Source organism: Pleurodeles waltl, chromosome 10 (assembly GCF_031143425.1).
Source record: "Pleurodeles waltl isolate 20211129_DDA chromosome 10, aPleWal1.hap1.20221129, whole genome shotgun sequence".
NCBI lineage: Eukaryota > Metazoa > Chordata > Amphibia > Caudata > Salamandridae > Pleurodeles > Pleurodeles waltl.
Window position 1 is genome coordinate 122,934,239 of NC_090449.1, and position 18,284 is coordinate 122,952,522.

Sequence of the window (18,284 nt, forward strand, 5' to 3'; positions counted from 1 at the left end):
TGATGGTGCAGCACTTCTCCTTGGATCGGAGGTGCTTCAAGCTTAAGAGGTCCTGAAGGATACTGCCTTTACTTGCCCTTTGTAGAAAATCACGAGTAGAAGTTTTGTACTGCAGGGCGCGTATCTGGGCTCGGGCATGTGCAAGATGCTCAGGCTCCCTGCTCTGATGTCACTCTAGGGTCAAGGCCTGGCTCCCTCTGTTGCCTCACTCTTCTTAGGCTCGCATTTGCTATAGCATATAAGATGCCACCCGAGAAACCTAGGGGAGCATTAAGGGGTTAATGAAGCAGGAGCTTTGCCACAAATTGCCAGAGCACCTGATCCTGTCACCCAAAGGAAAAGATGGGATATCAGATATCTCCAAAATCTGTGTTCACCCTCTTCGCTCCTCACCCACTATTGTGGCATTCTCCATCATTGGGCTATCCCCCAGATAGGACTGTATGGTGCCTATCAGGGCTCCCAAATTGTTCTTTGAGAGCTCTTTTGGACCTTTTTTTTACATGGGGACTAAAAAAATAACTAAGAAATATAGGATACCCTCCAGTAGGCCTTTATTCTAAGGGTTCAAAGTAAGATAAAAAAAAACACTAGGAGGATATTTCATGTGCGAAAACTACAATGACTTTCACATCTATAAGTCAACATTTTCAGCCAGATATTTCCAGCACCGGGGATCTCTGCCTTTCATCAGAACTTCGGTCCATATGCTGCTAATGTACACACCTAACATATAGAACACTGATATTATTTTGCAGAGTCTTTACTATATTTTAAACTACTCCTTATGGTTGGGGAAGGACCCGTTCTCCTTGTAGTCACACATTCATCAAGGGTGCTTAACCATTTGCATGCTGAGCAACCTCTCTGCAACCCGATGGTTGGACAGCCCTAGATGAAGCATGGCACTATAGTGGTTGAGGGCAATTATCCAAAAACCTTTTGGATTGAATGCTATGTAGCACCTGGCTCAGGTCGAAAGGTTATCTGACTGTGATCCTTGCGTGATGTCAGTTGTGCCCGTGATGGTCAGCTTTGTGATACTACCAGGCTAGTGGCAGCAGCACTGGAACAACTGGCCCACACGTCCTACAGTGCAGGCAGAGGATCACATCACCCATCACTGTGCAGAGGGAGGAGGCCAAACCACAGAGGTAAAGGTGCAACCTCAGACGTCTTACCCATGTAGTCCAGAGCCTGGAGGGGAAGAGACTCAATATGGCCTGGCATTTTTGGATATTGAAAAGGTGTTTGATATTGTCGGGTGAACATACATGTGGAAGGTAGAGGGCAGAGGGAGGACAATTAAAACTGGGTCAAAGTATTGTATGTAATGTCCACCGCTAGGGTTTCGATGGGCCAAGAGACCTCAGAGAGTCTAGCACTTGGAAGGGGGACTAGACAGGGTTGCCCGCTATTGCCTGTATTATTCGCTTTAGCAATGGAACAGCTGGTCTGTTGTCTGCAAGCTGTCTTACCGGATTGGGGTACTAAGATAAGTACTGCGAGTCATATAATCCCTCTGTATGTAGATGACACACTAGTGTACTTGTGAGGTTCAGCGCACTCTGCGCCTATACTCCTCAGCAAGCTTGCAAAATATTGGGAGATTTCTGGATTGCACAATAACGGGCTAAAGCCAAGTTGATCCCATTAGGAGGGCTTAGGAGACAGAGCCAGTGATTACCCTGTTGCTGGCTTCACATGGGACCACTCCATGTTGCGCTACATGGGTATTCGAATATCACGGACACCCATCACTGGCTGGGTATGGGTAGGGTTGTGGCACAATTTAGTAACACTATTCTATTCGGGGATACGTTGCCACTGTAAAGGAGGTAGGGTATTACTTCCTCAAATGGTCTTCCTCTCTTACCTCCTGAACATTCTTCCGGAGTAAATGTCCTGTATCCCGCTGAGAATGCTTAAAGGACTGAACCAACTGCTCATCACCCAAGTGTGGAATGGAAATGTAGCAGGGTCATGCTAGGCACTTTGAAGCTGTCATGGGAAAAAGGAGGAATGGAAAATCCAGATATGGAGTTACACTAAATGTCATCTCAACTACATCACGCGATGCAAAGGATGGACAAAGATAACAACCAAGAGAAATGTCTGCTCCAGCGGCCTCAGGAGAATGAGCTGAAGCTGCAGGACCTGTCCAGGATTGGGGGGATGTGAGGGTGGAAAAGAGGGAAGTTTGAAGTGAGGAGCAGGCCAGCTTCTGCAGTGCGATTGTACAGCACAATCTAGGGTGATTTGTTGAATATTCACTAACATCCCTGAGATGAGGCAGGCAATAGCCATGATGTCATCACTAGTACAGGGTAGAGGTGGAGGATTAATGGCTAACCAAAAAGGAGCAAAAAGGCAAGACATGGGTTGGAATATTGCGGTTGCCCAAGACAGATTGTCTGTAGGTAATAATGGACGGAATGAGATAGGGCATGACAATGGGATAAAAGAATAACCAGCACTGCATGGTCTAAATTGGTTCAATTTAATTGTCTCCATATGACTCAACTGATGCAGCTTGAATTAGGCAGGAGTTGCTCAGCATGCGACTCTAGATGCCTGTGACGATGGCAAGTGAGAGAAGCCTCCTTCACATTAAGAGGCAGCACCCCTGTGTACAAACCTACTGGTCAGACGTGGTGGGGATGCTGCAACTGAGCACAGTAAGTCCACTGGCAGCCACAAAAGCTGTACTTGTTGCCGTACCTATTGGAATTGTTTCCTAACAGGAAGGGGGGTACATTGAAACAAAAATGGCTATATACTGGCATACCTGAGACCACCAGAGCTTAGCTGATGGAATAAAAATATGTTGGACTGGATCGCTGTTTAACAGAGTCAAGTGAAGAAAGAAAGTTGAGATGAAAAGCCTACTGAGGATCTGGCTGACTGGGCAGCAAAGCTTCAAAAGCTCACAAACCCCGCATAGACTAGGCCTCTGTATGACAGGAGGGATTATCGAGAACAAGCTACACAAATGGGAGGCTGTTCTGCATCACCAGAAGCGACTTGTACAGAGAAAGGTATTGGCAAGAGTAAAGCCCAAGTTTTCACTAAATGCACCAAATGGTCTGAAATGGAAGGACTGCAGTCACTACATAGTAAACACTTTCTAATGTTGATATGCAGCCTAGCAATGTCTGCGCATGACCCTGGTCTATCATATGGTTAATGTTTCTTTTGACGTTGTTGTGATACCGTGCCCTCTAGCATTGCACTAACATGTACACATGGATCCCAGGTGCAGAGTTCACTTTATAAGTTCACATTTTCTCTTAGCATTATCCGCATTGTAACGTCTTGTACTATTACTAACATTGTAAAAAGAGATATATAGGAGTTTGGAAAGATTCACCACTTCTTGCTTCTCAAAGTTCATGTTGTTAAAGATTTTCAATGTGAACCAATTGCTTCTATAGCACTCAAACAACCTAAACAACATCAACTATCATCTTGCACGATGAACTGCCGCGTCACTGCAGACCTTACCAGTGTTAAGTACACCTCTTTCCTCCACCATCTTAGACACGTAAACATCAGGCTTCACACAGAAATCACTGGAGCCCTGGAGGAGGAGAGAGACAAGACAGCTTCATCACACAGAATTGTGACATCAGCCACAACTAACACCGCTCTCACTACCCTAAGACTTACACAAACTATGCCTTTGCCAAACAGAACACGTTGTCCCTTGGAAAAGAGACATCTGTTTAGTACAATACAAATCTGTATTGAAACCCACTCTCAAAACAAGCCGGCCAAGGCAGCTAGCAAACAGAAAGTCTGAGGAGTAGAGTCATTGGCTATTTGAGTCCCATGACCCTTGTGTTCCCTCTAGTAAACCCCTCCACCTGCCCCCTGGTTTCTGGTCATAATGAAAAAACTAGGCCAGGATCTGCAATAATGTTTCTATATTTGAACCAGAAAGACAACAAGAGCGCAAACAATCAGAAAAACACTTATAGATGCAGCTGTAGCCGCTGCAGGATTTCAAATAAACACACAATCAACACTGTGCCCTTTGTTTGGGGTTTGACAGATGGGATACTCCAGCCATCAAATGTGACTGACTGTCTTATCGGCTGTATTACAAGGGCATTATAGCCCATTGCACTTAGTTATTTTATGCATCGTGGATTCACTCAATACTGATTACAGTAAATACACTAGATTACCTCGTCTTCAATTACAGTCAGCAAGTATGTCAATGTCAGGCCATACCACTCATGGGAACACAGTTAATAGAGCTTCGGAAGAAAATCGAGAAAAGCATTTAACAAGGTAACCTGATAATTGCTTTGTTTCAAAACCAGGATTTGTTGCAAATACACCTGTCTTAAGAGTATAACCCTGGCACGAGTTTTTCTTCACAACATATAATTTTGGCCTTTAAAACCTGTTTAGGTCTCCAAACGTTAATAAACTATTTGACAATATGCATTGCCATAGATCAACAAGGCAGGCTGAATGTACAGCTGTATTATGATCAGTTTGTACGATATTCATACTAGTTGCCTACAATGAAACAACAAACATTACACCGCAACAAAGGTATTAACAGAGGCACAAATGTTAGTAAAATTCGGGTTGTATGTCAGAATTATCGTTAGCAAAAATATGTTTTGACATAAATAAGTGTGGCCTAAATATCGTTTACAGAGTACCTCTCCACTGGGTGTAGATTTCCAATTATTAACTCCAGTGGGGCGATCATTTTGTACACAATATTTAGGGAACCATATTTCTGTTAGACGATATGTGGCATAAAATATTTTGCTATCATACCTGACCATGGCACTATATGATGATCAAAGTTATGATCTTTCCTGATTAATGTTATAAAACATATATATACCAGCCCAGAAGATAACTGGGGAACTGGCCTGGCCCTTTAGACTGACAAATATTCCCAGCAAAATTTACAGGAAATAATGTATAATAATTATTGTTCAACCCTAAACTTCAACCCAGTACCTCAGTAATAGGACCAGGTCAGTGACATCGGGAGGTGCCTGGCACAAAAAGGGCTACCCTTATCAAGTGAAGAGGATACAATTATTTGGTCGTTTTCTAGATATGAACTGCAGTCTACAGTATGTCTTAAAGGCCGTTAGTATACATTCACAGTGTAGGTCACTTACCACAGCAACAGCAAGCTCAAGCCCCATAGACGCCCAGCTAATGATTAGCGCCAACACACCCAGGAGGCAGACCCTGTGAATGGAAAGGAGGGAGGTACATGATTAGAGGAAAACTATCTGTGCCTATAGAGGCTCACATAGATGTGGCAATACATGGTCACTCACCCACAACAGACACACTTCCTTCCCGGTGGACAAAGAAGGGAGGTCCCACCCACCAACTGTGACACTTCACCTCGGCTCACAAAAATACATTAACATTCCAAACTACGCTCTGAGGCCTACTACAAAGCAACCTCGAAATTCAACTCTCAGACCGACTTTCACATGCACCCTTGCAGCCAGGCACTGGACATCACCCCTCACTTTCAAATGGTTTAATCTGATACCCCTCAGGTCCCAAATACCTCTTTCCCCACTTGTATCACCTGTAACGCAAAACACAATGTTTGCCCATACCAACCAACAAAATATCCTGCTGTCGCTTTTGGTGTCATTCTTGTGCCCAACCAGGCTTTCATTTTTGTAGTTCAGCCAATGGCAACATTTGACAAAATGATAACAATGTGTGAAAAACAAACAAAAACGGATCCGTTCTATATTTAAATATGAGCAACAATCACGTCTTGGAAATCTGCCCCTGTTGTGTGTTACAAAGCAAGCAGGGGCTAAAAATGTTAATTTGATAGCACATCATCACTTTTGTAACAACGGGTCGATTTTAAACTTTGAGGATTTTGCATGCCTTCAAAACTGTTGATAAAAGTGTGAAGAGAAATCGGAATCTGGAATACTACACTTTTATGAAGTTTAGACCACCTTCTAAATTCATGGATGATGCTCGTTTGTCTAGTTCGTGCAAAATGTCTCAATCTTAAACTAAACAAAATGAAGGTATTGCAAAAAGACAAAAATCCACAGCTCGCCTCGTATTCTCAGTCAGACCACATTGCACAGCCAAGTCCTTAGACAAGTTAGGTTTTCGCTGACTAATCAACATTCTCCACTTTACACTCAAAAGCAACAAAAGGTTGACATAAAAAAAGCCTGATGAAAAGTATATACAATAATGAACGCAAACAGAGGTAAATTGTGCTCCCTCACCCACCGTACTGGAAATACCAATACTGATGTGCAATTGTAAAATATTTTTGACTCAAATAAAGGTCTGTCCTTGTCCGGTGTACAAGTGTCTCTGAAACTGCACAACCATAAGTAAAGAAGGAAACTTTTCTCTATTTCTACACTTAACGTGACAAAAACTGAAGTACAGGTTCCCATATCAAAGAAAGGAAAGAGCGGACCCTGGCCAGGTCAAGTGAGTGATTCTTTGCTAACATTTGACCACAATGAACTGAGCACTTGGCCCAGGGGAGCGTTTATTTAGGAACTATAGCAAATGCATCTTTTGATGTGACACCAAAACCCTAAAAAAACATCCTGTTTTTCACAGGATTCTGTCCTGCTTTCCACCACAATACAAATTACTAACACGGGTAAATTCACATAATGAATCATACTTCAAGACAGTAGTCAACTTTCCTATCACCCCCACCTGCCCACCCTACTATCTGAGAGCTGCCTGCCTGTGGATGTGCAGAGTCAATAACAAGGGCAGTGGAGCTCTGAAGCATGAGGGCGCTGCCAGCCACTTAATAATGCGGACTCTGAACCCAAAGCCATGCAGGAGCCAGGACGGAAGTGATGTTAAGGAAGAATTCGGAAGTGCAATGTCAGCATCTCAATCAGTCTTTACCAAAACTGAGCATTATCTCTTCCAACAGCAGGAGTTCGGAATGCATGAAGCAATCAATACATTTCTGCTTTAGTTTCCACTGTCAGTAATGGGACGAATCAATATGCGCGAAGTGCTCATGCAGTCTTTCATTCCATATTAACTAACACCGACGCCAATGGGAAACCGCATCGTTTTGTGTGTTCACGAGGAACAAAGAAAGTCTACTTGTTTGTTATCCTAGTGTACCATTATAGATACTTCGTCAAAATCCTAAACAAAGTACCTTCAGCATACCTCCTGTATCACAAGGTCAAAGGATGTAAAATGATTAACCGTGTAAGACCTGCAGCTAGAAATGGCCCACTTGGGTGTCTGAGAGTCAGAATCCAGACAATTATGGCAAAGATCTACGTTGATCCACAAAAGGCTTTTCATCAAATCATATTATATTGCCAGGAAAATTGTTTTAGCATTGGCCAAAGTAGTTTCATCAACTCTTTTGGAATGGACTTTTGGTATACCCTGGGGCCCATTTCCCTAGACATAGGGTTTACGGGGATCTTCTGGCAAAGATATTTGTGAACTATAAAGAGCACAACGCTTCACTGTCCAATTTATTCTCTGCTTGAAAAATTCTGGTGACATCACTCCAGCTTTAAAAATAATTTCACGGGCAGCCAGTTACACACAAAAATGAATTAAAAACCATATGCCGCGCATAAGGGGCCTCTCCATATTAACAATGCACATTTACTTCAGACTCAAAACAAAATACTTAATAAGCTAGGTAATAAAAAAAGCATTGGCAAAGCTAATAAGTCAGGCTTAATTTGCTAATGCATGCAAAGACAGGCGTGCCCAAATGCTGTTAACGTGAGTCAGATACAGTACTTTAAAGCGGTATAACGATAAAGATAAAGAGAAAAAGAGAGAAAGAGAGAACAAAAGAATGTCAGATAACTGTGCATTCAGAGGTTGGATGCTATTGTGAGGAACACCAGACAAAAAACATCTCCCATCATCCTGCATTAAAAGTTTTGGTGAATGGAAAACTCACTGCAAAGATGACACCCACAATTTGAGGAGGAAGATTGAAGAATCTTAACTGTCGCCACTCAAACTCCATGCACGGACTATAGGTTGTGTAGACTCAGGTGCAGGACCCGACCCTTCCGCTGTGACAGAAGGTCCTCCCTAAATGACATCCAGATTGGAGGACATGTGCTCATGGCCAGAGGTTTGAAGTACCACACTCTACTCGCCCAGTTCGGAGCCACTTGTATGAGTTGAATGCGGACACTCATGACCTTTTTAAGTACTCTGGGCAGGGGAGATAGGGGCAGAAAGGTAGACAGGAGACCCAAACCCCAATGTAGGTGGAAGCTAACTTGGTGGGTTAGCTGCCTTTGGAATTCCAATGTACAAAAGCTTTCACATCGCACGTTCACAGTGGCAAAAAGATTAAGCTGGGATCTCCCCAATGCTGGGAGATCCCCTGCACCACCTCCATTAATGCCACTAGAGAAGTTTGACTGAGTTTGCCAGCCCTGAAATTCAAAGTTCCTGCCAGGTGTAGGAGTACCAGGGAAATGGCCTGAGCATTCAGCCTTTTCCAGAGGCGAAGAGCATCCTGGCAGAGGACCCATGACCCCACTTTGCCTTGTTTGTTGCAGCACCACATGGCTGTCGTGTTACCTGTGAGTACCTGCACCCGTTCCCCCTTGATGGGCTTCAGCATCAAGCAAATTTCTCGCAAATCCAAAAAACTGATGTGAAACCGCATCTCTACTAGAGTCCGGAGTTCTCTAAACTCCACCTCTCCCAGAAGACCTACCCAAAACAGCAATGATACACCCAGCACACATGTTAGCTCTGGATGGTTAGGGAGAGGGGTCTGCTGCTGGTCCAATTGAGGTCGCCAGGCACCACTGCAGATATTTTTCAGTCCCCTTCGACAACTGAATGAATGACTTCGGCTCATTGATGGAAAAGTCCAATTATGTCAACAGGTCGTCTGGAGATGGTTTAGGACTGTTTGAGGCAAACCCGCCATCAGAAGCCAATCGTCGAGGTATGGAATGCCTGATATTTCCAAACTGCACAGATGGCCTGTAATCACCACTTTGGTGAAAAACAGAGGTACACTCATAAGGCCAAAGGGGAGGACAGAGAATTAGAAGAGCTCTTGTCTTACCTGAAATCACAGGTAGAGTCTGTGGAAATGCAAGATATGGAATTAGGCGGTCTGCATATCCAATGTCACCATCCAGTCCCCTTGGCCCAGAGCAAACAAACCTTAGGCCAGAGTGAGCATCTTAACTTTTCCTTCAAGAAGAAGAAGTTCAGAGAGTGTAGATCTAGAATGGGACAAATACCTCTGTCTTCTTTTGCACCGGAAAAACTGGGACTAACAGTTAGTCCCGATCTCTGATGCCGGTACACTCTCTATTGTTCCCTTGGCCACAGCTTGCTTCTAAGCAGAGAATGGACAAGTGGTCCTCCAGAAGGTGCTTTAGTGTGGGCAGCATTTCTGGGGGTATGACTCGAAAGGCAGAGAGTAGCCGTTTTCCACGACCTGGAGCACCCATAGGTCGATGTAATGTTCCCCCACCTGGGGCGGTAATAAGGGATACAACCTCCCACAAGGCGATCTTGATCTGCTGAGGGAAAATTAAATCGGTTTGGTGCTCAGTTCCCCGTTGTTCCTCATGTATGGATGCTGTCGGCTTGATACCTGGTCTCTATCCTGAAAGTAATGGGTGGCTTGTTGTTGTTGAGGTATGTACTGAGGCACCTTCTGCTCTGCCAAAACCTTGAAAGGAGCTAGGTTGTTGTAGGGTCTACCCAACAGGTGGAGCTCGGGCCACAGAGCAAGAAGTGGTCTTCCTCTCTTTAAATCTTTCTGAGGCCGAGTACACCTTCGCTCCAAACACTGAAGTTCGGTCAAAGAGCATGTCTGAGGGACTGTTGGACCTCCTACAAAACGCCTGTAGACCGAATCAATGCGGGGCGCTGCAGCACCACGCTGGTCCCGAATGCCCTTTGCACACAGGTCATGTCCAAGCCTGAACAGATGGAGTTTCTTTCCTCATCCTGGCCATCTGGGATCAGTTGCTGCAGGGCTAGCCGAATGTCATCTGGAACAGCTGACAAGATGTTTGCCTATCTGCCCCATAACACATGCAAATATCTCCCCAGGATATAAGAAGTGATCATGGACCAGTGAGTAATGCTGTTTGAGGAGCAGACATGGTTGGCGCAGTCAGGGCGGATCAGCTGGCTGTCGCTCAACTAGATGCTACCTCGGATCCTTGGGACCCGAAACACAAGAGGGATCCAGTGGGGCACCAAAAGTGGTGTCTAAGGCCTGTTTAGGCTCCTGGAGCTGTTGGAGTCACAGATGGCCTATCGGATCGGAGTGTGAAGTGGGGGAACAACCCCGCAGAGAAGAGGAGCCTAAGTGCCTGGGGCATTGCACAACTCTAAATGTTGGGAGTTGTGGGACAACAGAGACCCATGTTCAGACCTTGTAAGGAAATGGCTCCTTGTTGCAGTTACCCCCCCACTTTTTGCCTGATACTGATGCTGACTTGACTGAGAAGTGTGCTGGGACCCTGCTAACCAGGCCCCAGCACCAGTGTTCTTTCAACCTAAAATGTACAATTGTTTCCACAATTGGCACACCCCTGGCACACAGATAAGTCCCTTGTAAAAGGTACCAGTGGTACCAAGGGCCCTGTGACCAGGGAAGGTCCCTAAGGGCTGCAGCGTATGTTGTGCCACCCTAAGGGACCCCTCACCTAACACATGCACACTGCCATTGCAGATTGTGTGTGTTGGTGGGGAGAAAAAGGCAAGGTCGACATAGCATCCCCCCTCAGGATGCCATGCACACAAAATACTGCCTGTGGCATAGGTAAGTCACCCCTCTAGCAGGCCTTACAGCCCTAAGGCAAGGTGCACTATACCACAGGTGAGGGCATAGCTGCATGAGCAATATGCCCCTACGGTGTCTAAGTCTATTCTTAGACATTGTAAGTACAGTGTGGCCATATTAAGTATATGGTCTGGGAGTTTGTCAAAAACGAACTTCACAGCTCCATAATGGCTACACTGAATACTTGGAAGTTTGGTATCAAACTTCTCAGAATAATAAACCCACACTGATGCCAGTGTTGGATTTATTAAAAAATGCACACAGAGGGCATCTTGGAGATGCCCCCTGTATTGTACCCAATCCTTCAGTGCAGGACTGACTGGTCTGTGCCAGCCTGCTGCTGAGAGACGAGTTTCTGAACCCCTGGGGTGAGAGCCTTTGTGCTCTCTGAGGCCAGAAACAAAGCCTACACTGGGTGGAGATGCTTAACACCTCCCCCCTGCAGGAACTGTAACACCTAGCAGTGAGCCTCAAAGGCTCAAGCTTCGTGTTACAATGCCCCAGGGCACTCCAGCTAGTGGAGATGCTCGCCCACTGGACACAGCCCCCACTTTTGGCGGCAAGTCCAGGGGAGATAATGAGAAAAACAAGGAGGAGTCACCCACCAGTCAGGACAGCCCCTAAGGTGTCCTGAGCTGAGGTGACCCCTGCCTTCAGAAATCCTCCATCTTGATTTTGGAGGATTCCCCGAATAGGGATGTGCCCCCCTCCCCTCAGGGAGGAGGCACAAGGAGGGCTACTGCTACTGCCCTCCCAGACCTAAACACACCCCTTAATTCAGTATTTAGGGGCTTCCCAGAACCTAGGAAACTAGATTCCTGCAACCTTAACAGAAGGACTGCTGGCCTGAAGACCTGCAGTGAAGACGGAGACGACAACTGCTTTGGTCCCAGCCCTACCGGCCCGTCTCCCAACTTCGAAGAAAACTGCAACAGCGACGCATCCAACAGGGACCAGCGACCTCTGAAGCCTCAGAGGACTGCCCTGCACCCAAGGACCAAGAAACTCCAGTGAACAGTGGCTCTGTTCAACCATCTGCAACTTTCTTGCAACAAAGAAATAACTTCAAGCACTTCACGTTTCCCGCCGGAAGCGTGAGACTTTCTACTCTGCAACCGACGCCCCCGGCTCGACCTGCGGAAAATAAACACCTCAGGGAGGACTCCCCGGCGACTGCGAGCCTGTGAGTAACCAGAGATGACCCCCCTGAGCCCCCCCAGCGACGCCTGAAGAGAATCCAGAGGCTCCCCCTGACCGCGACAAGGGACCCGACGCCTGGAACCAACACTGCACCCGCAGCCCCCAGGACCTGAAGGAACCGAACTCCAGTGCAGGAGCGACCCCCCAGGCGACCCTCTGCCTAGCCCAGGTGGTGGCTGCCCCAAGGAGCCCCCCCCCCGTGCCTGCATCGCTGAAGTGACCCCCGGGTCCCTCCATTACTTCCTATCTAAAACCCGATGCCTGTTTGCACACTGCACCTGGCCGCCCCTTTGCCGCTGAGGGTGTACTTTCTGTGCCTTCTTGTGTCCCCCCCCACCCCCGGTGCCCTACAAAACCCCCCTGGTCTGCCCCCTGAGGACGCGGGTATTTACCTGCTGGCAGGCTGGAACCGGGGCACCCCTGTTCTCCATTGAAGCCTATGTGTTTTGGGCACCTCTTTGACCTCTGCACCTGACCTGCCCTGAGCTGCTGGTGTGGTAACTTTGGGGTTGCCTTGAACCCCCAACAGTGGGCTACTTGTGCCCAAACTTTGAGACTTGTAAGTGTTTATTTACCTTCAAACCTAACCTTTACTTACCTCCTCCAGGAACTGTTGATTTTTGCACTGTGTCCACTTTGAAAACAGCTTATTGCCATTTTTACAAAGACTGTATGTAATATTGCTTTTATTCAAAGTTCCTAAAGCATCTAAGTGAGGTACCTTACATTTAAAGTATTACTGGTAAACCTTGAACCTGTGGTTCTTAAAATAAACTAAGAAAATATATATTTCAATTTAAAAACCTATTGGCCTGGAGTAAGTCTTTGAGTGTGTGTTCCTCATTTATTGCCTGTGTGTGTACAACAAATGCTTAACACTACCCTCTGATAAGCCTACTGCTCGACCACACTACCACAAAAATAGAGCATTAGAATTATCTATTTTTGCCACTATCTTACGTCTAAGGGGAACCCTCGGACTCTGTGCACACTATTTCTTACTTTGAAATAGTATATACAGAGCCAACTTCCTACAGACCTCTTGTGCTTCTTTTACTTTTTCAACCTACCTGAAACTAGTGACTTTGATGACTATCAGTCACGGCAGTGGCCCTGGGAGCGCTAGCGCATGTGCGCCCTCTACTTCGACCAGGACAGCTTTTTGGAACTTTTGCTGAATTTGGCAATGGCGCGTTTCACTTCGCAGTTGCAGATGGCCTTACAATACATTTTTGCGCAGGACTCACATGATGTTGAGTTAAGTTTGAATCCAAGGTGCTACAGACAGATGTCACAGGTGCCAGTCACTAACAACCTTCGGTGACAATCTCAACAAGGCTTAAACCGTATAGTCTTAGGCAGAGATGTCGCACACTGTAGTGCATTTTTGGGAAAACAATGTCAGAACAGCAGGATTTGAGAAGCTCTGGTTCCGCGTCTAAGGGTGTGGAAAGAAAGAAACCAAGGCCAGTGAACCCAGGGGGCGCATATATCAGGGTCTGGATGCTGCATCTGGGGCAGGACAATCCAACACAGAATAGCACAATGCCACCTACCAACGCACAAAGAAATTGTTACAAAAGTTTATGAACCCAGTCTGACACCTAGGTAAAGTCATAAGGTAAGAAATCTGCAGTTACAAGTCTCTAACAGAAAAAATATATACTATTTTCTTGGCAAATCTCTGCATCAAAGTGGTTCTCTAGGGATCAAATGAAACACCTCAATTCATTTGACAATATATGAAGCTCTAGTCGCCAGGCGCTTAACATCTTGTATAATATTCAGCGGTTCACAGTAATATTCAAAGACCACACTGGTTGTAACTCTTTAGTTAGGTGATGAACTTCAGCACAGATGGGCTGTGTTGAGGATTCTACCGGCCATGTTTTACAAGAGATCCTCTGTAGATTATATTCTATATTATCTTTACAGAAGTATGCAGTGATAATGCCACTGGTGCTTGAGTGCTTTTCATGAAACACACAACTCAGAAGGTTGTGAAGTAGTAACAGGTTTAGTGGTAGTGAACATCATTACAATTAAACTGTCCAGACTCTGGCTCAGGACCAACTGTCAAGAACAGAATCCTCCCAGTTAAGCACACAAACATTCTGAAGGGAGAAGATACTGGAAGGCTATGGGCAACAGCCAGAGAACAAGGAGAAGAGATGGGAAACCCCGGATGGACTTCACCACAAATGAATGAAGTTAAACTATGCACAATATGTACTCATAATACATAAACAATGGCCAGTCTACACTGACAAAAATCATCCTTATCTAAGATTGTGAGAGCTTAATGATGGCTTTCAAAAGTAAATGAAAGAAGTTGGAGGGATAGTAGGCAAAGGGAAAGGCCAACTGACAGAAAATGAATTCTGCTGGAGATGGGCTCGGGGTATCACAGCACTTTTGCGCTTTCTATGCTAGCAAATACATGCAACTGTGGATTCCTATTGGCAGTAGACATCTTCTAATGTGTTCACTCCTGATCCGCTCATGCATGACAGTTCTGCTCAGCTCCTCTGCTTTCACATTTTTGCACACTTAGAGGACTGGCTATTCTAATCTTCATGTACTGTGCTAGACGTCAATTCCAGATCATCTCAGTGTCTTTCGAGGGGGCCTTGAGGTTTCCCACTCCAATACCTATATACTGTCCTTCCTGCTTAAAGTCCAACCACTGAAACATGATTCTAGGCAAACAACAATAGTTAGTGCCAGCATGCATATCATTTTGATTAGTTGAGCTAATCGGAATGCATCTTTATATATAGGGTACTAATATAGAATTACTGGCAGCACAGCCAGTTCACAATGCTTATGGCTTAACCTGGTCACCAAAGTTAATAACAGCAAGGGACAGTAACAAGCAGGAAAGGTACGATGGAGAGATACTACAATGTGGTACTTAGAAGTTCAAACCTATAGAACTGAAACAGATCTGATAGAGGTGAACCCAAGACCTGCCAATAATGCCATGTGGAACAACGTGGCGTTTTTTAAGACTGCCCTTTTCTGAAGCAGGGAGGGTGTCCGGCGAAAATGGCGTCTTTGTTAAGGTTGGTGTCTTATTTCTTCACTTCACCAATTCAGCTAAAGAAAGCATGGTTCATTGAGATTGACTCCATAAAGGTGGATCTGAGATGGGGAGGGAGGTGAGGAAAACTTGTGCTGGCAAACATGAGAACCTGAGATTACCATCAGAGGAATGTGGCATAGATGCCCCAGACTTTGAACTGAACTACCTGGAAGTTCAGTTACAGCGGGCCACTAGGGAGATGAATAATAAACTATTAAACAGGGATGGCCTGGAGACCGAGACTTCATAGAGATGCTAGCAATACTGTTTGAGCCTGGGCTGGCTAACGTGGAGAAGATAGACTGCAGCAGATCTTACGCTACTGTGGGAAGAGAGCACTACTTCGAATGCAAACTAGGACCCCTTACATAGCAGATCTTCACCTTGAAAGCATGCTCTGCCAAAAGCATCAAGAAGGATGGTTAGAGATTGGAGTTGAGAACGTGGGAGACTTGTACGAGCCAGAAAACTTCAGACTCTATAAAGATTTAGAAACAGAATATAAAATGCCCAGAGGCCACTTCCTCCTGCAAGAAGCTAAGGGGGGGAGGTGAGGGGGGGATAGGGGGGACTTAAAGGATGTGGAAGATAGGGGTTAGAAAACCAAGACAACATAGGGGATTGCAGATTTAAAGTGATAACATCAATATACCAAGCACTAATCCATCAATAGAAACGTAAAGCAGATTACTTGCAGAGGCATGGACAGTGAATGCACCAAAAATACATCATGGAAGAAGAAAGGGTTAGGGTTCTGCATAACTAGGGGTGGGATGTGAACTCCTCTTACTGAGTTTTTTCCTCGCTCGGTCTTGGCAACATTAAGTTGGCGAGCGCGAACAAGGAAAATCACCACCTCCCAGCAAGAGTTCTCAATGCGGGCGGGCGGTCGTGGATGGTTGCTACTGCCCGCGTTCAGAAATTTCTGTTCACGTTGAGGAAGTTGCCACTTGAGTAGAAAATCTACTCGAGCATCAGAAAAGAAGCAGCGCCCTCTTGCGCTGCGCGCAGTGCTGTTCGCTCTGAATTCCCAGCACGGGACAAACATCCGGCGCTAAAAATTAGCACAAACGGCGTGACCTAACGCATTCTGCCGCTTGCGGAACTCTGCGTAGCGAGGCAGAGTTTTTTGGTCATTTTGCGGAGTTCCGCATACCGGAACTCCCCAAACTCCACCCAGGCCTAAGCATAACATCCCCAAAATCTCTAGGAATGCTAGATTATGGCTGATTAAACAGTAGTAAGTAGACCGGGCATATCTAATGCCCAAGAGAATCAACAAAAACTACCCAGAAGCATAGGAGAAATGCCTCACATGTGCCCACCCTAACATAGCATTTAACCACATGGTATGGAGGTGCCCGCAGTTAGAAAAATATTAGGACAAAGTAGGAGAAAAGAGTCAGACAATGACAGCTAGAAACATGAGACCCACAGAGGCTTTTTTGTTAGAAATATATGCCTGACTCAAAGCAAAGCAAGTAACCAACACATTCAAAGACCTGGCAATGATCTCAGCGAAGAAACCGATAATTGCGGTGGCTGACTGAGAGCGCTCAAAAGATGGTGGTATGAACAAGGGACCGTGTTGTACACAGAGGTGAAAAGAGGGACAAGGTAAATGGACTTCGCAAGAGACAGATGCCTTAGTACCTGCAATAGCAGATAAGCAACAAGAACAGCATCAGGAACAGATACTGCCCTCTACCTGATCACTGTATGAATCTTTGCTGGGTAATGTGGACAGTGGGAAAGATTGTTGTATGCGCTTGATTCCTTCTTTTGTCCCTGGTCTCCCCGTCCCCATGCACAGCAGCAATGAAATGAAGCGCTGCTGGAACTGCACAGTGGAGTACATAGAACGTATGATGCTGGAATGGATATTAGATGGTGTTTTTGAAGGATCCAGCGAAACGGGCTGTAGGCCATTGTTTGGAATGTACCAGAATGTAATGTAACAGGCACAACGTTTAATACAAATGTTTTACGTGCCATACTCAAAAACAATTATTATAATATTATTTTTTTAAAGGGTCAGAAACAAGCACTGGTAACTGAATCCAATATCAGTAATGACATTAGCATTATAGTGTGCTCACTGCCACCTCCTGTTCTCCCACTCCCACCATCTCCCCCTTAAGCTCTCCTTGAGACCCAAACAGAACTTATGACTGGTCCCAGGTCCACCTATTTGTGAGTGTGGGATTTATTGGGGGGAGATGAATGGGAGTAGGAAGGGGTAAAATGAGTGAAGTCAAGGGCACCCATAATAGGAAGGGAGTAGAGAAGTAGGGAACAGACTGGGAGAGCAAGAGAGAGGAGGATAGAGAAAAGAAATGAGATTGTGACATCATAGGCGTGTGGGGATAGATCAAGATTTTCGACTAAGCTGCGTTTTCCAAAGAAGATTGGCAGAATAATAATAAATATTAACCAGCTGGCCCATTCTTTAAATTTTAGTGTATGTCCCAAACAAGATACAATTCAATTGGTAAAAGCCTAGAGAATCGAGCAGCTCTGTTGCATATAAATTGACTATGGGCACGTAGAAGGTTTGAAATAAATCTTCCCGACCTGTATTCTCAATGTGCAGTAAAACTATGTTTGTAATAACAGACTGAATAAAATGGTAATCTCTAAGTGACAATCTGGACTTTCAAGCTGTGAAAAATACATGCCGAATGGCAACCTTCTCTTATGGTGACTGAGTGGATTAAACACCAGCTGCAAGAAAGACGGATGGGCAGAATATAAATAGCATCGACAGACTGGCATAAAACCCATTGCTTCTGGTCTTGAAACTGTAATCCAATACATTTGGCAAAATTACTGGAATAAGAAAGGTACATCTAGTTAAAGGAAATAATACTGGAGATGTGGTCTAGGGTAGGGATGTTTTCCCTAAACAGACGGCACTTGAGCTTGATGTTGGACTTTCAGAGGACCCACCCCAATCCTCGCCAGTCCTAAACGAAGTGTGAAGTGGAGAGATGAAGATTACAATCATTGCACAAATATTATGAAGCTGAAACCTGTTCTGATGATGGGTGAATATACTGTCACTCCAGAGGCAGAGCAACGGTGCTGGCACAAATTGAGGATGCTCTGGAAGTTAGCAGAACATTTAGTTGTAGGAGTTAAGCGACAGGTGACATGTCCGTACAAGGT

At 45.3% G+C, this 18,284-nt stretch overlaps 1 protein-coding gene across 2 annotated transcripts in view; it reads right to left on the reverse strand.

Moving 5' to 3' along the window:
* TTYH3 (tweety family member 3) overlaps nt 1-18,284 on the reverse strand; it is a 283,690-nt gene that overhangs the window by 80,199 nt on the left and 185,207 nt on the right. For both annotated transcript variants that reach the window (XM_069209948.1, XM_069209947.1), the window contains exons 6-7: nt 5,157-5,229; nt 3,505-3,580 (exon numbers count right to left, since the gene is read on the reverse strand). In XM_069209948.1, coding sequence (XP_069066049.1) covers nt 3,505-3,580; nt 5,157-5,229 — 149 coding nt within the window. The remainder of the gene's footprint in view (nt 1-3,504; nt 3,581-5,156; nt 5,230-18,284) is intronic.